Source organism: Panthera onca, chromosome C2 (genome assembly GCF_046562875.1).
Source record: "Panthera onca isolate mPanOnc1 chromosome C2, mPanOnc1 haplotype 2, whole genome shotgun sequence".
In the NCBI taxonomy this organism is placed as follows: Eukaryota; Metazoa; Chordata; class Mammalia; order Carnivora; family Felidae; genus Panthera; species Panthera onca.
Window position 1 is genome coordinate 71,410,802 of NC_138347.1, and position 22,873 is coordinate 71,433,674.

The 22,873-nt window shown below is 43.1% G+C and overlaps 1 protein-coding gene across 10 annotated transcripts in view; it reads left to right on the forward strand.

The window, feature by feature from the left end:
* Positions 1-22,658, forward strand: part of RUBCN (rubicon autophagy regulator) — a 70,567-nt gene extending 47,909 nt beyond the window's left edge. For 4 of the 10 annotated variants that reach the window (XM_060639696.3, XM_060639695.3, XM_060639689.3 and 1 more), the window contains 14 exons: positions 1,357-1,452; positions 2,154-2,269; positions 3,215-3,425; positions 4,187-4,291; positions 6,885-6,959; positions 13,322-13,382; positions 14,393-14,525; positions 15,184-15,329; positions 16,163-16,227; positions 16,690-16,928; positions 17,492-17,553; positions 18,251-18,404; positions 19,520-19,613; positions 19,843-22,658. In XM_060639696.3, the coding sequence (XP_060495679.3) occupies positions 1,357-1,452; positions 2,154-2,269; positions 3,215-3,425; positions 4,187-4,291; positions 6,885-6,959; positions 13,322-13,382; positions 14,393-14,525; positions 15,184-15,329; positions 16,163-16,227; positions 16,690-16,928; positions 17,492-17,553; positions 18,251-18,404; positions 19,520-19,613; positions 19,843-20,021 (1,736 nt within the window). In that variant the 3' untranslated portion in view covers positions 20,022-22,658. The remainder of the gene's footprint in view (positions 1-1,356; positions 1,453-2,153; positions 2,270-3,214; positions 3,426-4,186; positions 4,292-6,884; positions 6,960-13,321; positions 13,383-14,392; positions 14,526-15,183; positions 15,330-16,162; positions 16,228-16,689; positions 16,929-17,491; positions 17,554-18,250; positions 18,405-19,519; positions 19,614-19,842) is intronic. The other 6 variants (XM_060639692.3, XM_060639693.3, XM_060639688.3 and 3 more) reach the window with 5 other exon arrangements.
* The last annotated feature ends 215 nt before the right edge of the window (positions 22,659-22,873 follow it).

The following is a 22,873-nucleotide window of genomic DNA, read 5'->3' on the forward strand; positions in this document are numbered from 1 at the left end:
AGCATTGTTATTTTTAAGGAGACGAGAAATTGTAAGAAGACAGATTTCAAGTGAGTGTGAGGAAATCTAAGAATTAAGAGTTGTTCATTTGAATGGGCAGCATCAGGAAGCGGTGAGCTCAGTAAGCAAAGGCTGGACGGCCTGCACATGTTGTAAAGGAATAGCGCGCTGGTGTTGGAGTTTGTGTTGTGCACTTAATTTGACTGGGGACCTTAAAGGAGGTCCCATCCGAGTCATAGTTTCTTAACCAAGGCATCATGGTGACTGCTGGTTTGTCTTTAGATCAGTAGTGAGGAGGAGAGCTCACTGCAGGGACCAGTAGAAATCTTTGAGACCCAAGGAAAATGCAGTTATCTCTTACCACAGAGTAGCATTTTTTTTAATGAGAGGAGCAGCTGACAAGTTGGCACCCTCTGTGGGGGGAAATGGTTGGCTGCGGCTCAGTCATTCACTCTCCCAGAGCATCCTGCTCATTTCTCAGGCATCCACCTGCTTTTCTGCCTGCCCTTCCTTCTGTAGCAGTGGGAATTTTGTGTTTTCCTTGGGAGAATATCAGTTTCTCATTTCCTATGAGCCCTGCCTACTACTATTTCTCTACTCCCCACTCTCATCGTTCCTTAAAAACTTCTACCCAGCCAGCCGCTTCCTACTTTGCCAGGCTTCTCTTTAAACCTTTCCTTTTCTTCTCCAATAAGGCTGGGCCTGTAGCCCTGTGGCTGATCCCTTTGGATACAGGGCCATTGTCCTTGGCTTCTCTAGCATTGTCTTGATGCCTCCTTGAAGGACGTTGCTGGATTTTATTTTGTTTTTCAGCTAATTGAGAAGTGAATTAAATTTGTAGGTGTGACAACTTTCAAGTTCATTTCAGGTTCAAGAGAGGCCATATCCTAGTATTTCCCTAGTGTGACCATTCTGAGATTGTTTAAGAGCCCAGTGTCAAGGTTTCAGAGAAGTTTCAGTGTGCTTATCTTTGTTTTACCATGTGAGGACTGTTATCTACATTGGTTTTTGTCAAGAGGATGGAAATTGGCCAATATTCCTAGAACATTTGGTAAGAAGATGGAAGAACAAAGAACTGAATTCATGAGTCTACTTTGATTTGATTCTTTCCACCTTTGTGTTGCTGCATCTTGGGTTATGTTTTCTCTTTCCCTCTTAGAAGATACTGACTCCCCATCTCCCTTCCTCTATGTGTTCCTGCATTCTTGGACCGTTCCCTGTTGCTGCGCCATCTCTCTCCTGTTTGGGAGGGCATTGGGAATGGGAGCAGTTAAATACTGAAACTCCGAAGTTGGGAATGTATCTGTTGCTCACCTCGTATGTGTGTTTTTACTCCCTGGTGGTCACTGACACTAGAATCCTGCAATGATAAGTCGAAGTTGAGAGGTCCCTTGCCCTACTCTGGCCAAAGCAGTGAAGTCAGCACACCCAGCTCTCTGTACATGGAGTATGGTAAGTGAGCACTAGGAAGGCCAGGGCTGCAGCTGTGTCTTTTCTCTGCTCTCCCCTTGTGCCTGCTAAGGTCTGAGCTGTCTAGCTCATGTCAGCTCTGGGGAGGGTACACACCATACAGTCTCACCCTTCCTATCATCATTTCCAGCCCCCGTGCTAGAAATCACACTGCCCCACCATTTTTCTTGCTCCTTTCTGACTTAGGGGTCCCACCCTCTCGTATGCCGTGGGTGTTATCACCATGAATGTCTGTTGATCCAAATGGAATGGCTCTCTGAGTGGGTGAGAGAGGGACCTTGAAAGGAGGCCTGTGAGTGTCGGGGCTGAATTATGAGAAGATAAGCTCCACAGGAGGAGCTTATCTATTTGTTTCCTTGTCTGATTCTCAGCACAGGTTTTTAGGGTTTTTTGTAGGGTAGGAGGGCAAGTATCTCTTCTTTAAATTTTGATGGTAAAAGGATTGTCTCTGGGCTCTCTTCTCTTATTCTACTATTCTTTAACCAAGAGGCTTAGTGGTCTGGGATTCTGAGATTCAGAGAAATTCCTTTAGAAGGTAGACCTCTTCTTTCCAGCCTGTTAACCTGGGAAAACTTGGGCGCATCTTTAGTGGTAAAATCATCAGACTTCTCAAAGAAGCTTGTCTGTTACAGATTCGCTTTCTAAGTCGGAGCTTTTCACATCCACATTCCATTTTCCCACAGAGGGTGGTCAATACCTGTGCTCAGGGGAGGGCATGTTCCGAAGACCATCAGAAGGACAGTCCCTCATCAGCTATCTGTCTGAACAAGACTTTGGAAGCTGTGCAGACCTGGAAAAGGTAAGGGATCTAAGAGGCTACTGAAGAGCTCATGAGTTGGGAGATCTGGACTGAGGGCCCACAGAGCCATTTCTTCTAATGAGGTTTGGGTACATAGTAGTAACATGAGCAAAGACCACAGTAAAGGCAAGTTCAAGCTAAAGATAAGCTCAACACTTTCCATCTCTGGAGAACTTTTCAGGGAGTATATGCTCCTCACTGAGTCCAAAACTGTTACTAATTTTCTCTTAGAAGCTACCTTGGGCAGAGAAATACTTTTTAGACACATGATTATTGTTTCCCTGACCCTGGAAGCTTAGGTTAAAAATTGTTTCCAGAATCAACTTCCATATTTTGTTCTAAGGCTCAGATATATAATAAATAATGTCCCTGTGACATTTTGTAGCTTAAAAGCACTTTATCTTGAGATTTATGTTTACCTTAATGCTTTGTATACAGGGATGTGGCTTAGGAAAGACCTTGATGTTAAATTCTGGACTTTTTCTCTATCATTTTTATGTAAAGTAGGACAGGAGGGCCAGGCATGACAGGTTTGAGAGCAAAGAGAATGTAGAACAGTTTTTTTGGCCATCAGCTTTCCTTATAGTGGAAGTGTTCATTTCCCCTGAGTATTTTGAATAAAAGCAGCACATGTCTTAGAAGCTCTCCTTTCCAGGGGCTCCTGGGTGACTCAGTTGGTTAAGTGTCTGACTTTGGCTCAGGTCATGATCTCGTGGTTCATGAGTTCAAGCCCCACGTCAGGCTCTGCTGTCAGCACAGAGCCTGCTTCAGATCCTCTGTCTTCCTGTCTCTTTGCCTCTCCCCTGCTCGCCATCTCTCAAAAATAAATAAACGTTAAAAAGATAATAAAAAAGGAAGCTCTACTTGTCAGCGTTACAATCAGTGAGGTGTTCAACGTATCTAGCCCCTTGCTAATCAACTTCTTTCGTGCTCTCCTTTCCCTAGGAGAATGCCCATTTCAGCATCTCAGAGTCCTTGATTGCTGCCATTGAGCTAATGAAGTGCAACATGATGAGCCAGTGCCTGGAAGAAGAGGCAGAGGAGGAAGAAGACAGCGATAGAGAGATCCAGGAACTGAAGCAGAAGATCCGCCTTCGTCGCCAGCAGATCCGCACCAAGAACCTGCTCCCTGGGTATCAAGAGACTGAGCACGGAAGTGAGTGAGGCTGTGAACTCCTCAGTTCCACTTCTGCAGGGAGTTAGGATAAGACTTGGTACCTTGTGGGCTTCCTTTTTTGTCTCACTTTCAAATGTTATAACCCAGCTAAGGGTTCCTCTGCTGTCAGAAAGAATTTTTATGTTGTAATTTTTTTCCTGCCAGACCCAGAGTCCTGGAGTTTATCTATTTCCTACCTCAGAAATATCTTCCAAAAAATAGGTTTCTGATACGAGAACTACAACTGCTGGTCCCAGAGTCACTTCCCAGATAGTAGTACCTTCTGTTTACCTGAAACTTTCATTTTTTTTTTTTTTTTTTAAAGAACAACTTTTTTTTTTTTTTTTTTTTTTTTTAACGTTTATTTATTTTTGAGACAGAGAGAGACAGAGCATGAACGGGGGAGGGTCAGAGAGAGAGGGAGACACAGAATCTGAAACAGGCTCCAGGCTCTGAGCAGTCAGCACAGAGCCCGATGCAGGGCTCGAACTCACATACCGCGAGATCGTGACCTGAGCTGAAGTCGGACGCTTAACCGACTGAGCCACCCAGGCGCCCCTACCTGAAACTTTCAAAATGTCATGAATAAAATGGGGAATAATCAACAAGAAGAGCTAGTTTCCATTTCCCCAGCATCACTCCCAGCCAAGGTTCTATTCACTTCTCTGTTGAAGTCACACCAGGTCCCTTTCATTGTGACCCTAGGATAGGAGACGACTTTCTGTCCTGTTTATTACCTTTTTTTTCTTTTTAAAACATAGCAGGCTTTCAGGTCACTTCTAACAGCTCTCAGTTTAGTTCACGTGATTCAACGCAATTCTCTGACTCTGGCTCTGCTGATGAGGTTGACGAATTTGAAATCCAAGGTAAGAAGTGACACTTTATTTCAAGCAACTTTCATTGCCTGACTCTTTGAATTTGAAGTCGTAGACTGAGAAGCTTTCCTTAAGTATTGACAATCTTCATAATGGTACATTATGGAATGTTGTTAGTAACTGTGAGAGGAAGCCTCTCTTGCTAAAAACAAAACTCCTTTAGTAAAATTTAAGCAGAAAAAGAAGTGCTTCAGGTAGAGGGGCGCTGTTGAAGTCACCTTGATGGGTCTCCTCAATTGCACCTTTCTCTTGGATTTTCACTCTGATTCCTCCTGGTAAGAGCCTAGGGCTGACCTATACTTGCATGAAATTAGAATCTTATTCTCTTATGTTCCATAACACAATCACAATTGTTTCAAAATGTTTAAAAGGAACTTTGTTATAATCCTAAGAGAAAAGGACAAAAAGAGTCATTGGGGGGAAAAAAAGGGAAAAAAAAATCAAGTTTACAAAGTAGAGCTTTTTCTGTCCTACCAGTGCTAACTTGCTTAGCAGAATCACTGACCCTTGTTGTTGTTATTGTTGTTGTAAGCACATGCATAGAGAACAGGAGGGGTTCTAATCTGGGAAGGCAGTTGTATTAAATCATGTTAACTCATGACTAATGGATTAATCCATTCCTGCAAATCATAGATTTCTTCAAGTTCCCATCAGTGCCACAAACAAACAAACAAACAAACAAACAAACCAAAAAGCAGTTCATAGTCACAAGTTTTCACCCATGGGTGAAACTAAGAGTTATTTCCTTATGGAGCTGAATTGACTCTATAATTCTCCATGGTAAGATGGTGATGAATACATGTTTTATAGATCTGTTTATATCGATCTAGAGAATTGATGTAATTCACTTTTCACCTGCGCAGACCTCCAGTAGTAATTGAAACTTGGTGGTAGCTGGATTTCTTCCCCATTCAGAAATACAATTTTTATACATATTTTTCCAGGTGTCTAGGAAGTCTTCCTTCTGTGTTCTCTTTAATATGTCTGATTTCTTTTCATGACAATAATAGCCACTTAAAACTCCATTTTTTTTTTTTTTTTTTTGGTTTGTTTGTATGTGGTTTTCCAACATTTCTCCAATTCTCTGATACCAACTGAGTATCCTGACAATTCAATTCTGACATTAACTCCTGGAGTTAGGATAGACTCCACAGGGTAAGGTCTCAGTCCCACAGGACACTCCCACTTCATATCCCAACCACAAATGGGGTCACCATGTTACCTACTCTTCTCCGTAGCCAACTACAAATTCAGGGGTTCCTAAGACACCTCCCCAACTCAGGTTCCATAATTTGCTAAAATGACTTACAGAACTCATGAAAACACCAGACTTAAGATTACTTTTTATTATAAAGGATACAAATAAATGGTCACATGAAGAGGTACTTAGCGCAACGCCCCAAAGTTTTCTGAGCACAGGAATCTCTTTGTCCATGTGGTCAGGGTGTGCTATACTCCCAGTACCTCAATATATTCACCAACCAGGTAGCTCTCCCAAACCTTATCATCACAAGTGAAAACACTTTATCAAGGTTTCATTACATAGGTATGCACGAGTGCTTAAAGCAGCCATTGATGACTGAGCTCAATCTGCACCCCCTCTCCCTTTTTGGGAGTTTGGGGATAGAGCTAAAAATTCTAATCCTTTAATCTGGTGGTTGGTTTTTCCTCTGGCAGCCAGCCCCATCCTGAAATTACCTGGATATTCCTCAAGAGTCACCTCATTAGCATAAACTCAGATATAATGGAAAGGGGCTCATTATGAATAACAAAGACATTCCTATCACTCTGGAAATTATAAAGGTTTTAGGAGCTCTGTGCTGAAAACTAGGCAGAGACCAATTATATATTGTTTTTCATATACCACAGTCTGTGATTGGCTTGATCTCCAAATTAGAAGACAATAAAAGTGTTCTGCCCTTTCTCTTGGAATCAGCAGTTAGAATTTCATGAGGGTAATATTAAGGTAAATTCACAACACTGCTTCACTAGGTGTGGAGCAGTCCACGTGACCACTAAGTCTGTTCCTTGCAGCAAAGCAAGGGGCCAGAGGAAGCTGTTCAGTCTGGAAGGAGCCAAATTTGAAATAGCCTGCTTGGGAGTGGCATGAAGTGCACTCCTGTTGGAAACTGTTGTTGCCTTTTTGGCCCCAGAGGAGTTGTTTAGTCAGCTAACTCTAATCAGTTCAGGATGGAAATCCCTAAAGGAAAAGACCTCAGGGTAGGATTTCTCAGCCTCTAGGCCAGATAGTTCTTTGTTGTAAGAGACTGTCCAGTGCATTGTAGAATGTTTAGCATCATCATCAGCCTCTACCCAATTTACCTACAAGAGTAGAAAATCTCCTCTGGTTGAGAACACTACCTTAGGAGGTCTTTAAGACCAGGCCGGTTTGGGGAAATAGCAATAACTATCTCCCAAGCAATACTGAGCACCTTCCTGTGGATGTAACTTCCTAAAAGCAGTTTTACCTTTTGGAGCCAAGTCAAGTCTTGATTCCAGGAACATGTGGTATAGAACTGTCATTCTCATTGATTTACTTCCTGTCTGAATACTAAAGGGCCCCCTTTTATAATCATTATCACAGATGGTAGCGAAGGATCTAACCTGACTCACATGTCAAAGAACGGACTCTCAGTGTCAATGGCATCGATGTTTTCAGGTAGCTTGTGTTGGAAGTACGGGTGTGCTCATACATGCATGTGTGTGAATGTTTGCATCACCTTTTGTACATTCTTTATCTTGTGACACCTGTCTATAAGGTTTGGAGAACTAGCTGGGAAAAACCAGACTTGAGCCAGCTAGGAGTAATTCAAATATTCATTTTCTTCTTCATAGGACCTCCAACAGTCCTCCTCACTGAGATTGTCCTTGCTGATCCCTCCCTACAGTGACATTTATAGACTAAGTGGTCATTGTGGCTGATGGAGGTAGTAGGCAGTTTAAAAAGCAACGGTCAGGTGAAGAAATTTTAGTTCAAACCAACAGCTAAGCTACTGCCACACATTCAGACAGCAAAAGTCCGATAGAATAATGTGAAAGCATAATATGTCTTTAGAGTTTTGAATTTGCAGAGCCATTTGCAGAAAGTGATCCCTTCTTGGTACTTTGTATATAATTAGGATTTACTGCTATAAATGTCTGGCCTTAGTAATTGCTTTGTGATTCAAGCAAGTAGGCTTTCTGTAGGTGCGGTTAACTGAAAGTATCAGTTTTCTACTCAAAGTGGTTTTAAAACACACAACAGCAAAACTCAGGATTCATTAAACACTTTATTTTTTTTCTAAATTTTTATAATGTTTATTTATTTTGAGAGAGAGAGAGAGCTCATGCATGCATAATTGTGAGCACAAGCAGGGGAGGGACAGAGAAGAGAGAGAGACAGTCCCAAGGAGGCTCCGTGCTGTTCAGTGCAGACCCCAATGCTAGGCTCAATCCCAAGCACCTTGAGATCATCACCTGAGCTGAAATCAAGAGTCCAACACTCAACTGACTGAGTCACCCAGGCGCCCCTAAATAGTTCATTTTAACTGTCAATGTAATCAGCCACTAGAATGTGAAATAATTAGATAAGATCAGATAAAGATTTGGAGAAAGGAAAGTATTTAGTTTTCTTTTTCTCTTTTCCTGAACTGTTGTAATTTATTCTAACATAGTCTTCCCTTGCTTGACACGTAATTATCCTATCACTTTTTAACTGGTCTCTTACATGTTTACAACCACAGTCCTTTTGCAGGTACATTTATTGACTGTCAGCCATTTCTCTGTCAGAGCATATTCAGTCTGCTTTAACCATAAGGCGTACTTTTATTTGGTCTTCCTGGCATCTTTTCTTCCACTATTTTGGGAGCTTTAAAGCTTTTAAATAAAATACATTTTTATACTTTTTAAAAATACATTTATATATTTTATATACATGAAATATTTTTCAACTAAAAGACTATCCTTTTTCTTGTGCCCTATAATCCCAGCACGTTATGGGAGTTGAAGGGAAAGCAATCAGAACAAGCCTATTTCAAAAGAAGTGGCTTGTTTTACCTTATTTCTACACACAGATTCTTATTTATGAAAGTATAATTTATAATTCATCTTTCTTTACACTACATTTCCTTTTTGCTTTCTGTTGCTTTTCCTCTGCTTCTGGTTTATTAATGGTATGAAATTCTTTTTAAAAAGTGTCATTATACTTCTCATTAGCAATCTTCCTGATTACATCCAGAGGTTTACAGATGTGTTTCTTTTTGATCATCTTAAGTGATATATGCTGTTGAAGAGCCTCTGAGTATACTATCAGATTAAAATCCATAACACCCTTGGGAAAATTTAAGTGCTTAAGCATCCTATTATGGACATCATCTATCATGAATACTCTGCATATTGTAATACTCTACTTGATATAATCACATTTCTTAGATCCTGATTCATTGAGTAGACCATATGGAACAGAAATGTTTCTGAAGGAAATAGATGAATAATTTTTAGCAAATTTATCGACTTGTGGAACCATCACCATAATCTAGTTTTAGAACATTTTTATTATCCCAGTAAGATTCCTTGTGCTCATTTACAGTTAATTTCCCTTCCTATGGGGTGCCTGGGTGGCTCAGTTGGTTAAGCGTTCAACTTCAGCTCAGGTCATGATCTCACAGTTCCTGAGTTCGAGCTCCACGTTGGATTCTATGCTGACAGCTCAGAGCCTGGAGCCTGCTTCCGATTGTGTCTTCCTCTCTCTCTGCCCCTTCCCCACTCATGCTCTGTCTGTCTCTCTCTCTCTCAAAAATAAACACTAAAAATTTTTTTTGAATTTCCCTTTCTACCCCAAGCCACAGTTCACTGCTCATCTTTCTGTCTCTATAGATTTGCCTTTTCTGAACATTTCATATAAATGGAATAATACAATATGTGATCTTTGTGTCTGGCCTCTTTCACTTTATCAATTTCTTTCTATGGTACCTGCCAAATTGGTATGAGATCATTTATAAGCTCCCAATCCCAGTCTTTACAACTTCTTTAGTTTTAGAGTTTTGTTTTTCACTGCTCCTTCCCCTTTTATTATAGCTTTGTCAGTTGTTCTTTATCTTCCTTCATAGATTCTTCTAGAATTTCAGTCTTCCACATGCATGTCAGGTTCCAGTCAGGAGACAGAAATCACAGAGTAATTTGAATAGGGAAGGTTTAGAATAAAGAATTATTAACTATCGTGGTGGACTGAAGTAATGGGAGCCTGGCTCGTAAGGAGTGAAAACAACTCTAAAGTATACAGGGATAGCAGATATAGATAGCAGTCAGTATGCCTAGGACTGAGGTGGAGCCCTGGGGAAGGAACAAGTATAGAAGAGGACCATATCTGCAAGGCTGAGATCCAGACCTCCTGGCTCACTAGAAGTGGAGAAATTCACTGAGGCTGCAGAGCTGCCCTAAGAGAGTGCCTAGGGATGCTGTCTATGAGAGGTGCCATGCCAATGGCACCAGGAAACCATTCTGTGGGGTGCTGGCGGAGGCTGCCCCTAGGGAAGTGCTGTGCCTCAGAACTCAAGAGATGCTGGGGGAAGTGCGCCATGGGACGTGCCAGGCCTGTGGCTCCTGCTTTGCCAAGAGGTACTGGGGAAGCAGTTTATGAGAAGTACCACTAGTGGCATTCTGCTTTAAGGCCACCTTCATGAAGGCCTGCCTCCCTAAGGGAAAAGTCACATGTACTACCGGAGTCTGCCTAGAGGAGTACCACCAGACTCAGCAAGAGAAACTCCTGCCTCCTCCAGTGTCCCTCCAGTGCCCTCTACTGACAAAACTTAACATGGTGCCAGCTGGCAGAGGGCTGCTGTTTGAGTCCAGCTCCATTATCATAGAGCCGACAAAAAGAAGGGCAGATTTGGAGCTGAAAGGCAATAGATTTTTAACTGGCACAATGTATAGAGAAAGAAGTTCATGAACTGTATTTTCCAACAAGTTTTTAAGTTCTGTCCAAATCAAGGTAACCAGTGCTTCTCCCCACACTGCCTTTTAAATACATTTTTTTTTTAAAGCAGAATAATTGTGAGTTTCCATTTTAAAAAGTTTCCTCTCCAGTCAGCTATTACAGATAATTCATTGGAGTTGGATATCCAAATGTGTTGGGTGTCACCTTATCTGCTGGAAGAAAAGCAGGAAGGAAACCAGTGTCAAACTGGCCAGTGAATTCTGAAGTCGACTCTCTTCCTGTGCCTTACTTCGTTTAAAAATTTGCAGATTTTGCTAGGGTACCAAGGTTTTAACCCTTTCTTTCCTGATCATCCCAATACCAGTGTCTGGACGTGGAAAAATTCTTCTTATAGCATGTCATTTTTTAATTGTTTTTATAATTCTGATTTTATTTTTTCAGTCAGTAGCAATAGCTTTATCTAAAGCATCAGAAACCTTTGAAATCAGTTCTCTTAGAAAAAAAATACTTGTCAAATAATTAATTGAAAGTTTCATAATTATGTTAACTTCCATCCAATTGAATGGCCTTCTCTGTTCACTCATTAATATTCTGTCTTATAGCCTGGTCTACTTTTATTCAGATCCTTGAGTAGTGTTTCCACCACACTAACTTAATTATATGTTTGAACTGACCAGAGAGTCCACAGAATGCAGCAGAGGCCCAAGACCCACGGGGCCTTCATGGTACTTGGCCAGTGTCAGGTGTCTCTTTTGAGATCAGGTACTGCCTCCCCCTCTCCATTCTCAGCGGAAGATCGTCACAGCCAAACCTGTGTGGTCTTCCCCACTCTTGGAAGTATTGATGATTATCTAGGAAGTCATCGTACCTCTGGTAAAAAAGAAGAAACATGGTAAAGTATGATGTGACTGTACTTTCCAAAGAGCAGAGAATGATTGTTTTTCTCTTGAAGAAAACATGACTTTGCTCTGTGAGGTTGAAGAGCTGCTAAATAGCTTTTTGAAGACAGTGGTTTCCTTAGTAACCATGAATTATCACCACTTCTCTCTGATGCTCAGTGTTTTCTCTAATGGCCTAACCCTACAGTAACAACATTGGTTAGCTCTTTATTCAAGGATATCTGTCTACGATTTTCTCTCATTTTTCCTTTTCTGTCACAAAGCAAAAATTTGCCTTTTGCTTTTAGCCAATTAATCATTTATTTAGAAAATATTTTCTGAAAACTTATTATGTAGAAAACACTCCAGAGTTATAAGGACAAGAATATGTACAAATCCAAGGCAGTGTAAGTGTTATTCAAATGAATGCTACAACCTAAATGGTCTGTGAAGGTCTACTATCGCCTAGAATTTTTTTCTTCACTGGTATTCTTTAGAATGGAATAGACAACTAGCACTATATTGAGATCTGGATTTTGGTGGTACAAATTCACACAGAAAATATATACACAAACTTCTTTGTTAATAAAAATAGGATTTGTTATTTACTTGTCAAAAATTTTGTTGTCTTAAATTTTTCTGTGCTTAACATGTGAAAATTCACTGACAGATTCCAATTCTGTTCTCTCACTTGCGTATATAGCTTTGAAAACATTGATTTGTTAGGAATATTACCTGAGTATACAGGGCTTATATACAGTACCCTGTATTATATATTTTTAGGGCCAAAACAGAAGAGTTAGACATGCTCTCATTTCCTTATAAGGAGATTTCATGATCTAGTGGTATGTACAAAAATATATACACAAAGGAAATGTGAAGAACAATTGAGCTACTCATGGCCAGTTGCAGAGTGATGTCATGTAAGCTTTAGTGCTCTGTTGAGGGGCTCACATGCAGTAGATTGATCATTGTGTAGCTTTCTTTCTTTCTTTCTTTTTTTTTTTTTTAATGTTTATTTATTTTTGAGAGGGGGTGGGGAAAAAGAGACAAAACATGAGCAGGGGAGGGGCAGAAAGAGAGAGACACAGAATCCGAAGCAGGCTCCAGGCTCTGAGCTGTTAGCACAGAACCCGACGTGGAACTTGAACTCAGGAACTGTGAGATCATGACCTGAGCTGAAGTTGGATGCTTAACCGACTGAGCCACCCAGGCACTCCAATCATTGTGTAGCTTTAATCAGGAAAAGAATGTCTTTTCACTGGGCATCAAAGGAAATGAAGGATGAGACTTACCAGAACAGTCTCGTTTTCATAACTTGAATACACTCTATCTTCCCTCCTCGAACATGACTGCTATACTTCACATTTTCCCCATCAAACATATTTGAGAAGATGAGGTCTCTGGAGGTTCAGGCATATCATTTTTAGAAATTCTCTTCAAAATCCTTTATGAGAAATAGGCTTTGGAAAGTCTGCCGTATTTTCCTGCAATTATGCCTGAAAGTTCAGTAGAAAACATCATGTTGAATATCTCCATGAAAATGTGTTGGTTACCAGGCATCTTCAGGGAGCTGCCAAGTCATAGAGAACTTCTCTTCTTTCCTGTGCCGCCAGACAAAAAGGAAATCTTTCCATGAAGCTTTTATAAGGATGCAGAAGACTTTGCATTCAGGAGTGATAGCAGTAGTGGTCAGATGTTAGGAGCAAAGTTCCAGTTCCACATAACATTTAATGAGTTACTTCTGTGATCCAATTTCTGTGTTAGGTACTGATTTTGATATAAAAAAGAGCTATACAGAGCTCTTACCTCAGAGTTTATCATTTAAGAGGGCTTGAGATTGAGAGAATGAAGGAGAGATTGGAGTATTCTTTGTGTGTTTGTGTTGATAGAGGGTATGTCCCTGTGTGCCTTAGGATGCTACCTTTTCTCATTCACTGTTTTGCACCAAATCTGAGTCTGTGTTCCACCTGGATTTGTAGCCATTTCAACCATTTCCATACTATGCATAATGTCACTTATTCAGTCTGGTTGTAACTTAAACAGAGCCAAACTATAAATCATGTGTAGAGCTTCACCTGGACTCTGCTCCTTACCCTGCATAGAATGTAGCTTGTAGCTGCTACCCTGAGCACTTAGCTGGCAAAAGCTTGGAATGGTTACCCATTGTTACTATCCCTTATTTCCTCCCTTTCCATTTCCCACTCCCCTTATCTGTTTTCCCCTTAGATGCTGACATCAGAAGGAACACTGCCTCAAACAGCAAATCCTTCACTTCCTCCCAGTCTTTGTAAGTACTTTTTTTTTTCTTTTAAATAAAACCTTGGGTATGTGGAGAAACAAACCCAGTTCTTGGGATATGGAGGGGAAAGGCCATAGAGGAAGCATGCAAATTCACAAAGAGACAAAACAAAGTGATGGGCCTGCCTGATGGTGGTGGTGAGCCCCCGGCAGCAGAGCAGAAGATCATTGGTTCAAACAGGGTGGGCGCTAGTGGAGGCAAAGCTCACAGTCTGGATTATTCCTTCTCTGCTGACTTTGATTATACCAGAGGCCCCCAGAAGATCAGATCCGAAAAGAGAGAGCAGTGATCCTGATTGCTGATTATGAAATCAAATTGAACTGGTTTCACATTGTAGATCCAACTAGGGGAAATAGTCCCCCGTTCGGGAGCAACAAACAGTGTTTTATCTTTCACAAGGCAGTTTTACTCAATTTATTTTGTAAACCCATGTTATAACCCCTGTTTTGCAGTTAAAGAAATGGGAGTTTGGAGAAAGGAAGTGATAGAGAATCCCTAACTAGCATTGCCATGTAATGCTATTTTTAAAAAATTTTTTTATTATTTATTTTTGAGAGAGAGAGAGACAGAGTGCAAGTGGAGGAGGGCCAGAGAGAGAGGGAGACACAGAATCCAAAGCAGCCTCCAGGCTCTGAGCTGTCAGCACAGAGCCCAACATGGGGCTCGAACTCACAAACCGCGAGATCATGACCTGAGCTGAAAGGTGGACACTTAACCGACTGAGCCACAGAGGCACCCCCCCTTTTAAATTTTTTTTTTTATTATTTAGCCATGTAATGCTATTAAGTGGGGTTTGAGCCTAAGTCGTAAGACCATAAGGTCAATATATTTTCCTCCACACATGTATCTGAAGATGATGAGAAAAGAAGCCAGGCAGACTGGGGGTACTGTGAGTGTTCTCAGCTCAGAAGTCACAGGGTATAGTATCAGTTCCTGGAGGGCGGGCTCCCATCTTCCTGTCTTTTCTCTGCTCAGCCTTCCCTGCATCTCCTTTCCAGCTCCCACTGCTTCCTACACTCCACATCTGCAGAGGCGGTGGCCATGGGACTCCTGAAGCAGTTTGAAGGCATGCAGCTGCCAGCTGCCTCAGAGCTAGAATGGCTGGTTCCAGAGCATGATGCTCCTCAGAAGGTAGATTTCTTCAGCTTTTTTCCTCTACCCACTGTCCAGCCCCACGAATCCATGAGCGTCTCTGATGCTTTTCTCCTCTGTCACATGTCCCCAGTCTAGAATGAGCCTTAGTGTTTCCTTCCTCACTCATAGAAGCCACTCGTTACAAATGTGCTGAGTGAATAAATGAATGAATGAAGAAGATATGCTTGCCTGGGTTTTCCCTAGCAGTTGTCAGAACAGGAGATAATGGCTCCTTCATTGTCCTTATTCCACATGACTGCTTACTAGACCCAGAGGTGGAACTACTGTATTGTGACCACCTTTGAGACACTGTGAAAAAGTACATTGTTCATAGTCTTCTTTGCTCTATAGTTGAGTAAGGCATGAAGCATCTTGGCATAGCAAGGGTCCTGAAATGGCTTCAGGGACAGCATCAGCAACGGGTGCCATGCCCCTGGAATGCTTTTTCTGTTCTTTTTACTTCTTGGAACACAAGGTCCTCACTTGTAGTAGCCTGGTGCCTCAATGATTTATTCTGAGGGCCAAGGTTGCTTGAAGCCTTTACCTGAGATGATCCTGACACCTCTTTGATTAATGTGTTTCTGTCATGACCAAAGAGTCAAGCATGTTCTCCCAGACTGTCCCTGTTGGACCAACCTGTGCTTCTCTCCTGCAGCTCCTGCCCATCCCTGACTCACTGCCCATCTCACCAGATGACGGGCAGCATGCGGACATCTACAAGCTGCGCATCCGTGTTCGTGGCAACCTGGAGTGGGCTCCACCCCGGCCTCAGATCATTTTTAATGTTCATTCAGCCCCGACGTGAGTAGGCAGTGTCTGTGTCCTTTGGAAAATGGATATATCTTTGGGTTGTCAGGGCAGTCTCCTCACCTCTTGTCTCTGCCTCCAGCTGTAGCTCCCACACAATTCTGTTCACTTAAAGGCAGGGAGTGAAGATTATGCATCTTGTCGCAAGTCTTACTCCTGATCCTCCTGTTGCTTCCCAGAGATAACCGGGAATGAGGTCTTTTATCACTGGCCTTCCCGACCTGTTGCCTTCCTCCCAACAGTCTTGTGAGCTTACTGGTGTTTCTTTCTTTCTTTTTAAAAATTTTTAAGTGTATTTATTTTTGAGAGGCAGAGAGAGAGAGAGAGCAAGCAAGCAGGGGAGGGACAGGGAGAGAGGTAGAGAAAGGGAATCCCAACCAGGCTCCGCACTGTTAGCACAGGGCCTGATGCAGGGCTCGAACTCACAAACCATGAGATCATGATCTGAGCCGAAACCAAGAGTCGGATGCTTAACCAACTGAGCCGCCTAGGCGATCCCTGTTTTTTTTTTCTCGTAAGATGGATGATTGCCTTTCTTTCCTCTTGTTCTCTCCTCTGTCCTGTTTCTCATCTCTTATATTTGTACATGAAGTGTGGTTCATTTGTTAGGGACTGTCCCTGCCTTGACCTAAATTCTAACCTAGTAATCCTCGGTTTGAATTGGTTCTCCCAGTGGGTTCTTTTTATCCAACTCTAAAAAGCAGTAGGTGAATTCCCCACTCTTGCCATACGTAGCAAGAGCCCTGTGTTTGCCTCCTTATCCTTTATACCCCAGAGGCCTCCTGTGGCCAGTATTTGCCAAAGTCCTCTCCTTCCCTTCTCCTCAGGAGGAAGATCGCTGTGGCCAAGCAGAATTACCGCTGTGCAGGGTGTGGCATTCGGACTGACCCCGGTGAGCATCTTCTCTGACCCCCAGTCTGCCTCCAGTGACTGTGCCCTCTCATACCCTTGGGGCTGGTCAGAGAGACTGTGAGAGGAGGCAACAGAGCAGAACTGGGAAAGGGAAAGAAGGGGCCCAGACCTGGAAGGTAGGGCTGTGCAGGATCACTGGCAATCAGAGGGAAATGATTTCTGGGGGCACGTTACCGACATCATGTATCAAAGAAAACTGGGTACTCTGGGCCAGGTTCTTGGAATCTGGATCTTACCAACTCTGCCAGAATTTGTTTCCTCAGTGGCCTTCAGAGAGGGACACAGAAACCCCTCTGTGGGTTTCTGCTAGCTTTGGGAGCACAGAAATGGATGGAGACCAGTGGCCATCCCTTTCTGCTCTTCGAAAAGGAGCAAGAGAGCTGCCTCACCAGCTTATAGATGGGAAAGCCACATCTGACCTTTGACTTTCTGGTTTTTCCAGATTATATCAAGCGGCTGCGGTACTGTGAGTACTTGGGCAAGTACTTCTGTCAGTGCTGCCATGAAAATGCTCAGATGGTCATCCCCAGCCGGGTTCTGCGCAAGTGGGACTTCAGCAAGTACTATGTCAGCAATTTCTCCAAGGACCTGCTCATTAAGATCTGGAACGATCCTCTCTTCAATGTGCAGGACATCAACAGTGCCCTCTATAGGAAGGTCAAGCTGCTCAATCAAGTCCGGGTAGGATCCTTGAAAGGCCATATCACAGATTACCCTCCTCATCCCTCATCCCCTCCCTCTGTTCATGCAGCCTTTGCTAGGATCACGACATTTCTGTCACTGTGTCAGAGCTGTAACCGTCTCATTACTCACACTTTCTGTACATGCTTTCTCAGACTCTTGTCATTTCTCACCTGTCTAGTTAGAGCCTCAAACCTACTAATGGCAGGTCTGAAGCCATAGATGGCACTCAGTGACAAAAGCAGGAGTTCTCCCTGCACTGAAAATATACTGAAAGGAGAGTAGGGTATCAGGTGGGAAATTCAAATTCTGGATTTCTCAGTGGCTTCCAGTTGTATACGTGATTTGGGAGCACAACCCAGCAGAGGTGCCCTCCCTGACTGGAGGTCATTTTGAAGCAAGTTATTGAGTTACAGATGTAGAGAATAGTTTGGCTCTGGCTGCTGCATGCAAAGCTTCCAGACCTCCAGGGTTTAAAGGTACTGGTCATTCTAATAATTGTTTCTTTCGTCTTCATACCTGCTCTTACCCCCCACTCACCACCACAATGTCTTTCTCTTCAGCTGCTGCGGATCCAGCTGTATCACATGAAGAACATGTTTAAGACTTGCCGACTGGCCAAAGAGTAAGTCTCCTGTGGAGGCCAGAGGCCTCTTGCTGGGTTAATGTCTCTGAAACAGACACACCCCAGCAGTTGTCCCTTGTTGTGTGAAGAAGGAAAGTAGAGAGATTTGTAGAGAATTCCAGAAATGGTCAGCAGAAAGCCTGCAGCAGTTAACTGTGTCTGTATCCTCTCTGGAAGGGAACTCTCTGGTTGTTCTGTCAGGCCAGACCTGCCAGTCTTTGCAAGCTGGCATGAATCACTGTGCAGGAAGGTATAAAAGTCACTTCTCACTCACATCTAGTAGTGTGGAGGGTCCGGAGTGGTCTGGAACTCCTAGGCTGGCCGAACACTGCCCACCCTCATCGACTCTGTCTGGGCCCTTCTTTTCCCTATCCTGCTTCTGGATAGTACAGATCCTTCTACCTTGATGTGCCACACACAATGTTCATTTTCTTCTTCTTCTTTTTTTTAAGTTTATTTATTTATTTTGAGAGCAAGAGAGACGTGAGGGTGGGGGGCAAAGAGAGAGAGGAAGAGAGAGAGAATCCTAAGCAGGCTCCACAGTCAGCATAGAGCCCAGCGTGGGGCTCAAACTCACGAACTGTGAGATCATGACCTAAGCCAAAACCAAGAGTCGGATGCTTAATCGATTGAGCCACCCAGGTGCCCCCAAAATGTTCGTTTTCGGCTCCTACCTACTTCCCCTCATTTTCTGTAGGCTTCTGGATTCCTTTGACACAGTTCCAGGCCACCTGACCGAGGATCTCCACCTATACTCGCTGAATGACTTGACTGCAACCAGGAAGGGAGAGCTGGGGCCCCGGCTTGCTGAGCTCACCAGGGCAGGGGCTGCCCACGTAGAGCGATGCATGGTAAGATAGTCTCACTTTATCATGTGACTGGACTCTTGCTTAGGGATACAGGGAGTGGGATGGACCCAAGTTCTTACCATGCAGTTTCAGGAAGTTGAAATGGGCTGTCAACACTGGGAGAAAAACTGGGTAGGATTGCTGTTCCTGGGATTGGTGAACAGCTAATTCATCCAGATCTAAAGAACCTGAAATCAGAAGAAGATGTGGTGCTGGCACTGCCCCTGGGTAAGGGCAGGACTAAGCAGGCCTTCAGTGTAGAATTGTCCTGATGTGGGAGGAGAGAACCCTGAATTAGAATCTGGAGAGGGACTGGGTCTCCCTCCACTTTATCATTCTAAAATTACTGTGACCAAAGGAAGTACTTTGCCCTCTCTGCAGTAAGCCTCAATTTTCTTGTCTCTAACATGAAGATAATAATTAATAGCCCCTGCCCTTTCCTCTCAGTAGTTTTGAGAATTGACGAAATAATTTACATGAAAGCATTTTGTAAACTTCATTCTATAGATGCAAGTTATTATTGTCCTTGATATACTCAACATGCCAGAAATTCAGAAGTTCCATTTTTAGAATTTCCCATCTTAGAATATGCCCAGTGTGTGTTCCTGTGACAGTCCCAGAATTAGAGCTCAAAATAGGGCATATGTAGAGATCCTGTATAGTGGGGGGAATTGGAAAGGTTTTGCTATAACCTGATTCAAGGCTGGGTGTTATTTTGGAGAAATGCCCTTGCCATCACATTTTATGTTAATTGGCTGTGGTTCCTATTTCAAAATAGAGTCATCACCCAGCCTGGAATTCTGACTTTAGGAAGCCCCTTGTGGCATCATCCCTTCTTTCTTTACAACTCTGCATTGTGAACCACTCTCGTGGTTGCAGTTTCTCAAACTCATGCTCCCTTGTCTCCATCTTAAAGGTTTGTCTAACACTGCCCGGTCCTGGCCCCAGTTTGGCTGTCATGTCCAGCCGGTCTCTTCCCAGAAGGCGGGAGAACCCCTTAGGGTCCACTCAAGTCTTCTTTATATTTTGCCCCGTCCCTCACTTGGGTTCATCCTCTTGTGCCAGTTCCTGGTTTGCTGCCCCTGATTTTGCTGCTTGTCCCTCTCCCCCCACCCCAGCTCTGCCAAGCCAAGGGCTTCATCTGTGAGTTCTGTCAGAACGAGGATGACATCATCTTCCCTTTTGAGCTCCATAAGTGCCGGACCTGTGAAGGTAAGTACTGGTGCGGGTGTGGAGTGGGCAAACCAGACTGAACACGAAGCTCATTTATTTCCCTCAGCCGTCCCTATTAGGAAGAGTTCAGTTTGTCTCAGAAACTCCCTGTTTTCACCACAGGTGCACCTAGCAGTGGTGGCAAGAAGGGGCTGTGGCAGTGATTTACTTCTGGCTTGAGATAATACAAATAGTTTTCTCTTTTTTTTTTTTCACCTTCCCTGAATAGAGTGTAAAGCGTGTTACCATAAGGCTTGTTTCAAGTCTGGAAGCTGTCCCCGCTGTGAGCGGCTGCAGGCCCGGCGGGAATTGCTGGCCAAACAGAGCCTGGAGTCTTACATGTCAGACTACGAGGAGGAACCCACCGAAGCCTTGGCCCTAGAGGCCACCGTCCTGGAGACCACCTGAAGAAAGCACATTAAGCCCTCTTCTAGCCGCTAGGGTCACACATAATGCAGAACTGAGCCACCCTTTTAAGGACTTTCCCCACTTGGTTTTTTTTTTTTTCTTTGATTATTATCATCATTTTTTTTATGACTTATCTAACGTCCATGTGTAATCAACCTTTGTTAGGTTGGTGAGGTCCAGTCTGTTGTGACAATGTGTAGGTACCGGGTATTTCCATCAGAACTGACACACAGGTCCTTAATGTGAAGCTTCTAGTGCCTCTGTCAGGGGAGTGGACAATGAGACCCAGTGCTTCTGACATCCATGGCCTTCTCCACTTGGACCAGATCCGGTTTCAGCTGCGTTTCAAGTATCATTTCCAGTTGTATTTTGTTTTAGTTCTGGAGCTTCTGAGTCAGGCCTTTCTCAACCAACTCACTTCTCCTTTGCTGCTGAAATAGGAGGACGGAGTTTTCTCTCTCAGTCCTGAAATAGAGTCAGACTGCACCCTGAGGAGAAGCATTAGAGGATGGGAGTACATCGTGGGCATTCTGTCCAGCTTATTTAGGTATTTTTTAGGCCATAAAAGCAGCATTATTACCTGTAATCCTCAGAGACCTCAAGGAGTCCACCATGTGACCTACTTGTTTGAAGTATTCTAGGCAAAGATGATGTCACAAGCTGACTTTCTTTACCCTGGTGGGCTTGAAGCAAAGAAACAGAACTGATACTTAGGCCAGACCCCTTCACAGCCTTACACCCAGCATAAGTGAGGCCACAGCTCTGTTGCTTAAGGAGCATTTATTCAGTCAGAGGAGCTGTTGGCCTCCTCTTAAGGTCTCTTTTTTTCAACCTAGCTCTGGTGTATGTATGATCTTTCAAGCTTAGGCAAGTCCCTGATGCCATCCTAAGTTGAGGACAAAAACTCTATCCACCATCTTATTTGTGGGTCTCTTGCCACTGTGCCCATTGTTAGGTGGTCATTTTGGTTCTGAGTAAAAGTATGGCCCAACTCCATTCTCATCCCCTTCCTGCAACAGAGTTGGGACCCTCCCTGGTGGATGAACTCTTACCTTTGTTTCTTTTGTTAAAGTTGGGGTAAGGGTGGGGAAGCTTTCTGCTGTTAGTGGGGTTAGGGAACTTGGCAATTTGTGGACATGAATGTGAGTGTGAATGTTCCTGTGTTCTTGGGCTAACAAGAGCCTTTATGCCTATTATGCACTGAGCCATTTAGCCTGGTGATATCCATATGTTCAATCATTCTTTCCATATTACTAATTTCAACACACACATACCCTTTCTTAAGATGTGTGTTTCTAGGGGACCGTGATATATTTGTGGTGTTCTTTAAGTTGCTATAGCTCCTGACCTCTGTGTATAACGTTGGTCAGGGTTACTGTTCTGAAGGCTGGCGGCTCTGTGAACAAAAGCCCACAGCGTTTTGTTTTGGTTTTGTTTTGGTTTTTGTTTCATTCTGGGACTGACTTCTTGTATACCTGTCTTTTCCATAGTTGGTTGCTAATAGAAAAAACTTGGTGTAGATGCTACCCCAAGAAGCCGAACAGAAAGTAGCACATGGTTGGTGGAAGCCAATGAGTGCCTGAGCTGGAGGCACCCAGGAGTCTCACAGGAAGTAGAAGGGGCAGGAAGGAAGTGGCCAGAGCTGAGGCTCCACCAGGGCAACAGGGAGCAGGGAGGAAATGATGCATGGCATTGATCTCTCTGCCTCGGACTTGGGATCGGGCTGGAAGACCCTGAGCTTGTTTCCCTTAGTTCATTGGGAAGACTCTGAGAGCCAAGACTTCCAGCCCAGCCCAGTTTTGAAGGGCTAACTAGGAACCTTGTCCAACCTAGGAGCTTTGGGAATTGCCCCACAAAACTCAAGGCTTACTAAAGGTTAGGCCTCAGATTCAGACTCAGGGGTTTGTAAAAAATGGTGAACTCTGCTTCTAGTTGTGGTACAAATTACACATCCAGCTCCTTGCTCCAAGTCACTACACTGGAAGAGAGATGCACTCTCATTATTGTTCCGCCTATTTCATATTAGCATAGGACCAAAAGATGGAAAACGACAGTTTCCAAAGTTGAGCTCAGCAGTCTTACATGCTCCTGGTTTTTCACTTATTTTTCTCCACCTTTCACATTCCATCTCTTTAGATTGCGTATCTGTTTTAGTGACCCTGACACTCTGCTGTCATCACTGTCCAAATACCCATTTATTTATTTATTTGAGAGGAAAGAGTATGGGATATTTTGAAAGCACTTTGCAACTAATACCAGTATCTGAAATCCCCTGCTGTTGTGGGGAAAAGCTTTGAATGCACTGAAGAGAGTTCTTTCTGAATGAAATGGGAGGGAAAAAGTGTTCTTTTTTATAAATAAAGGGAAAAAAGTTAAAAGTTTGCTTGCAAGGTAGAGACAAGATTCAAGACATTGCAGAAGAGTGGAAGGCAAATATTTTCCACTTAAATGAGGCTGTTATTGACTTTCTCTGCCAAGGCTTTAGAGTTTTTGTTAAATTAACATAAAAGGAGCAAGAGTCTATATAGAGATGTTCTGTTCATGTGCAACTTGTGTTCTGAACTGGATTTCTATTCACTGTAATACATACACAGCCTAACAGTTCATTGTCGTCTTTAATAAACTAAGGAAATAAAATTCCTGCCTTTTATTTGTCCACCTTGACTATCAGGAAATGGTTTTGAGTGTTTACTATAAAGCAGGCATGTCTAAAAATTCAGGAGGTTTCTGAGTCAGGAAAAGTGGGTCAGAATGCATCATCACTGACTTGTTGTGTGACCTTGAGCAGATCACTTTGTTTCTCTGGATTTTTTTTTATTCCTTCATGTATAAAAGACGTGGGCACAGTCATT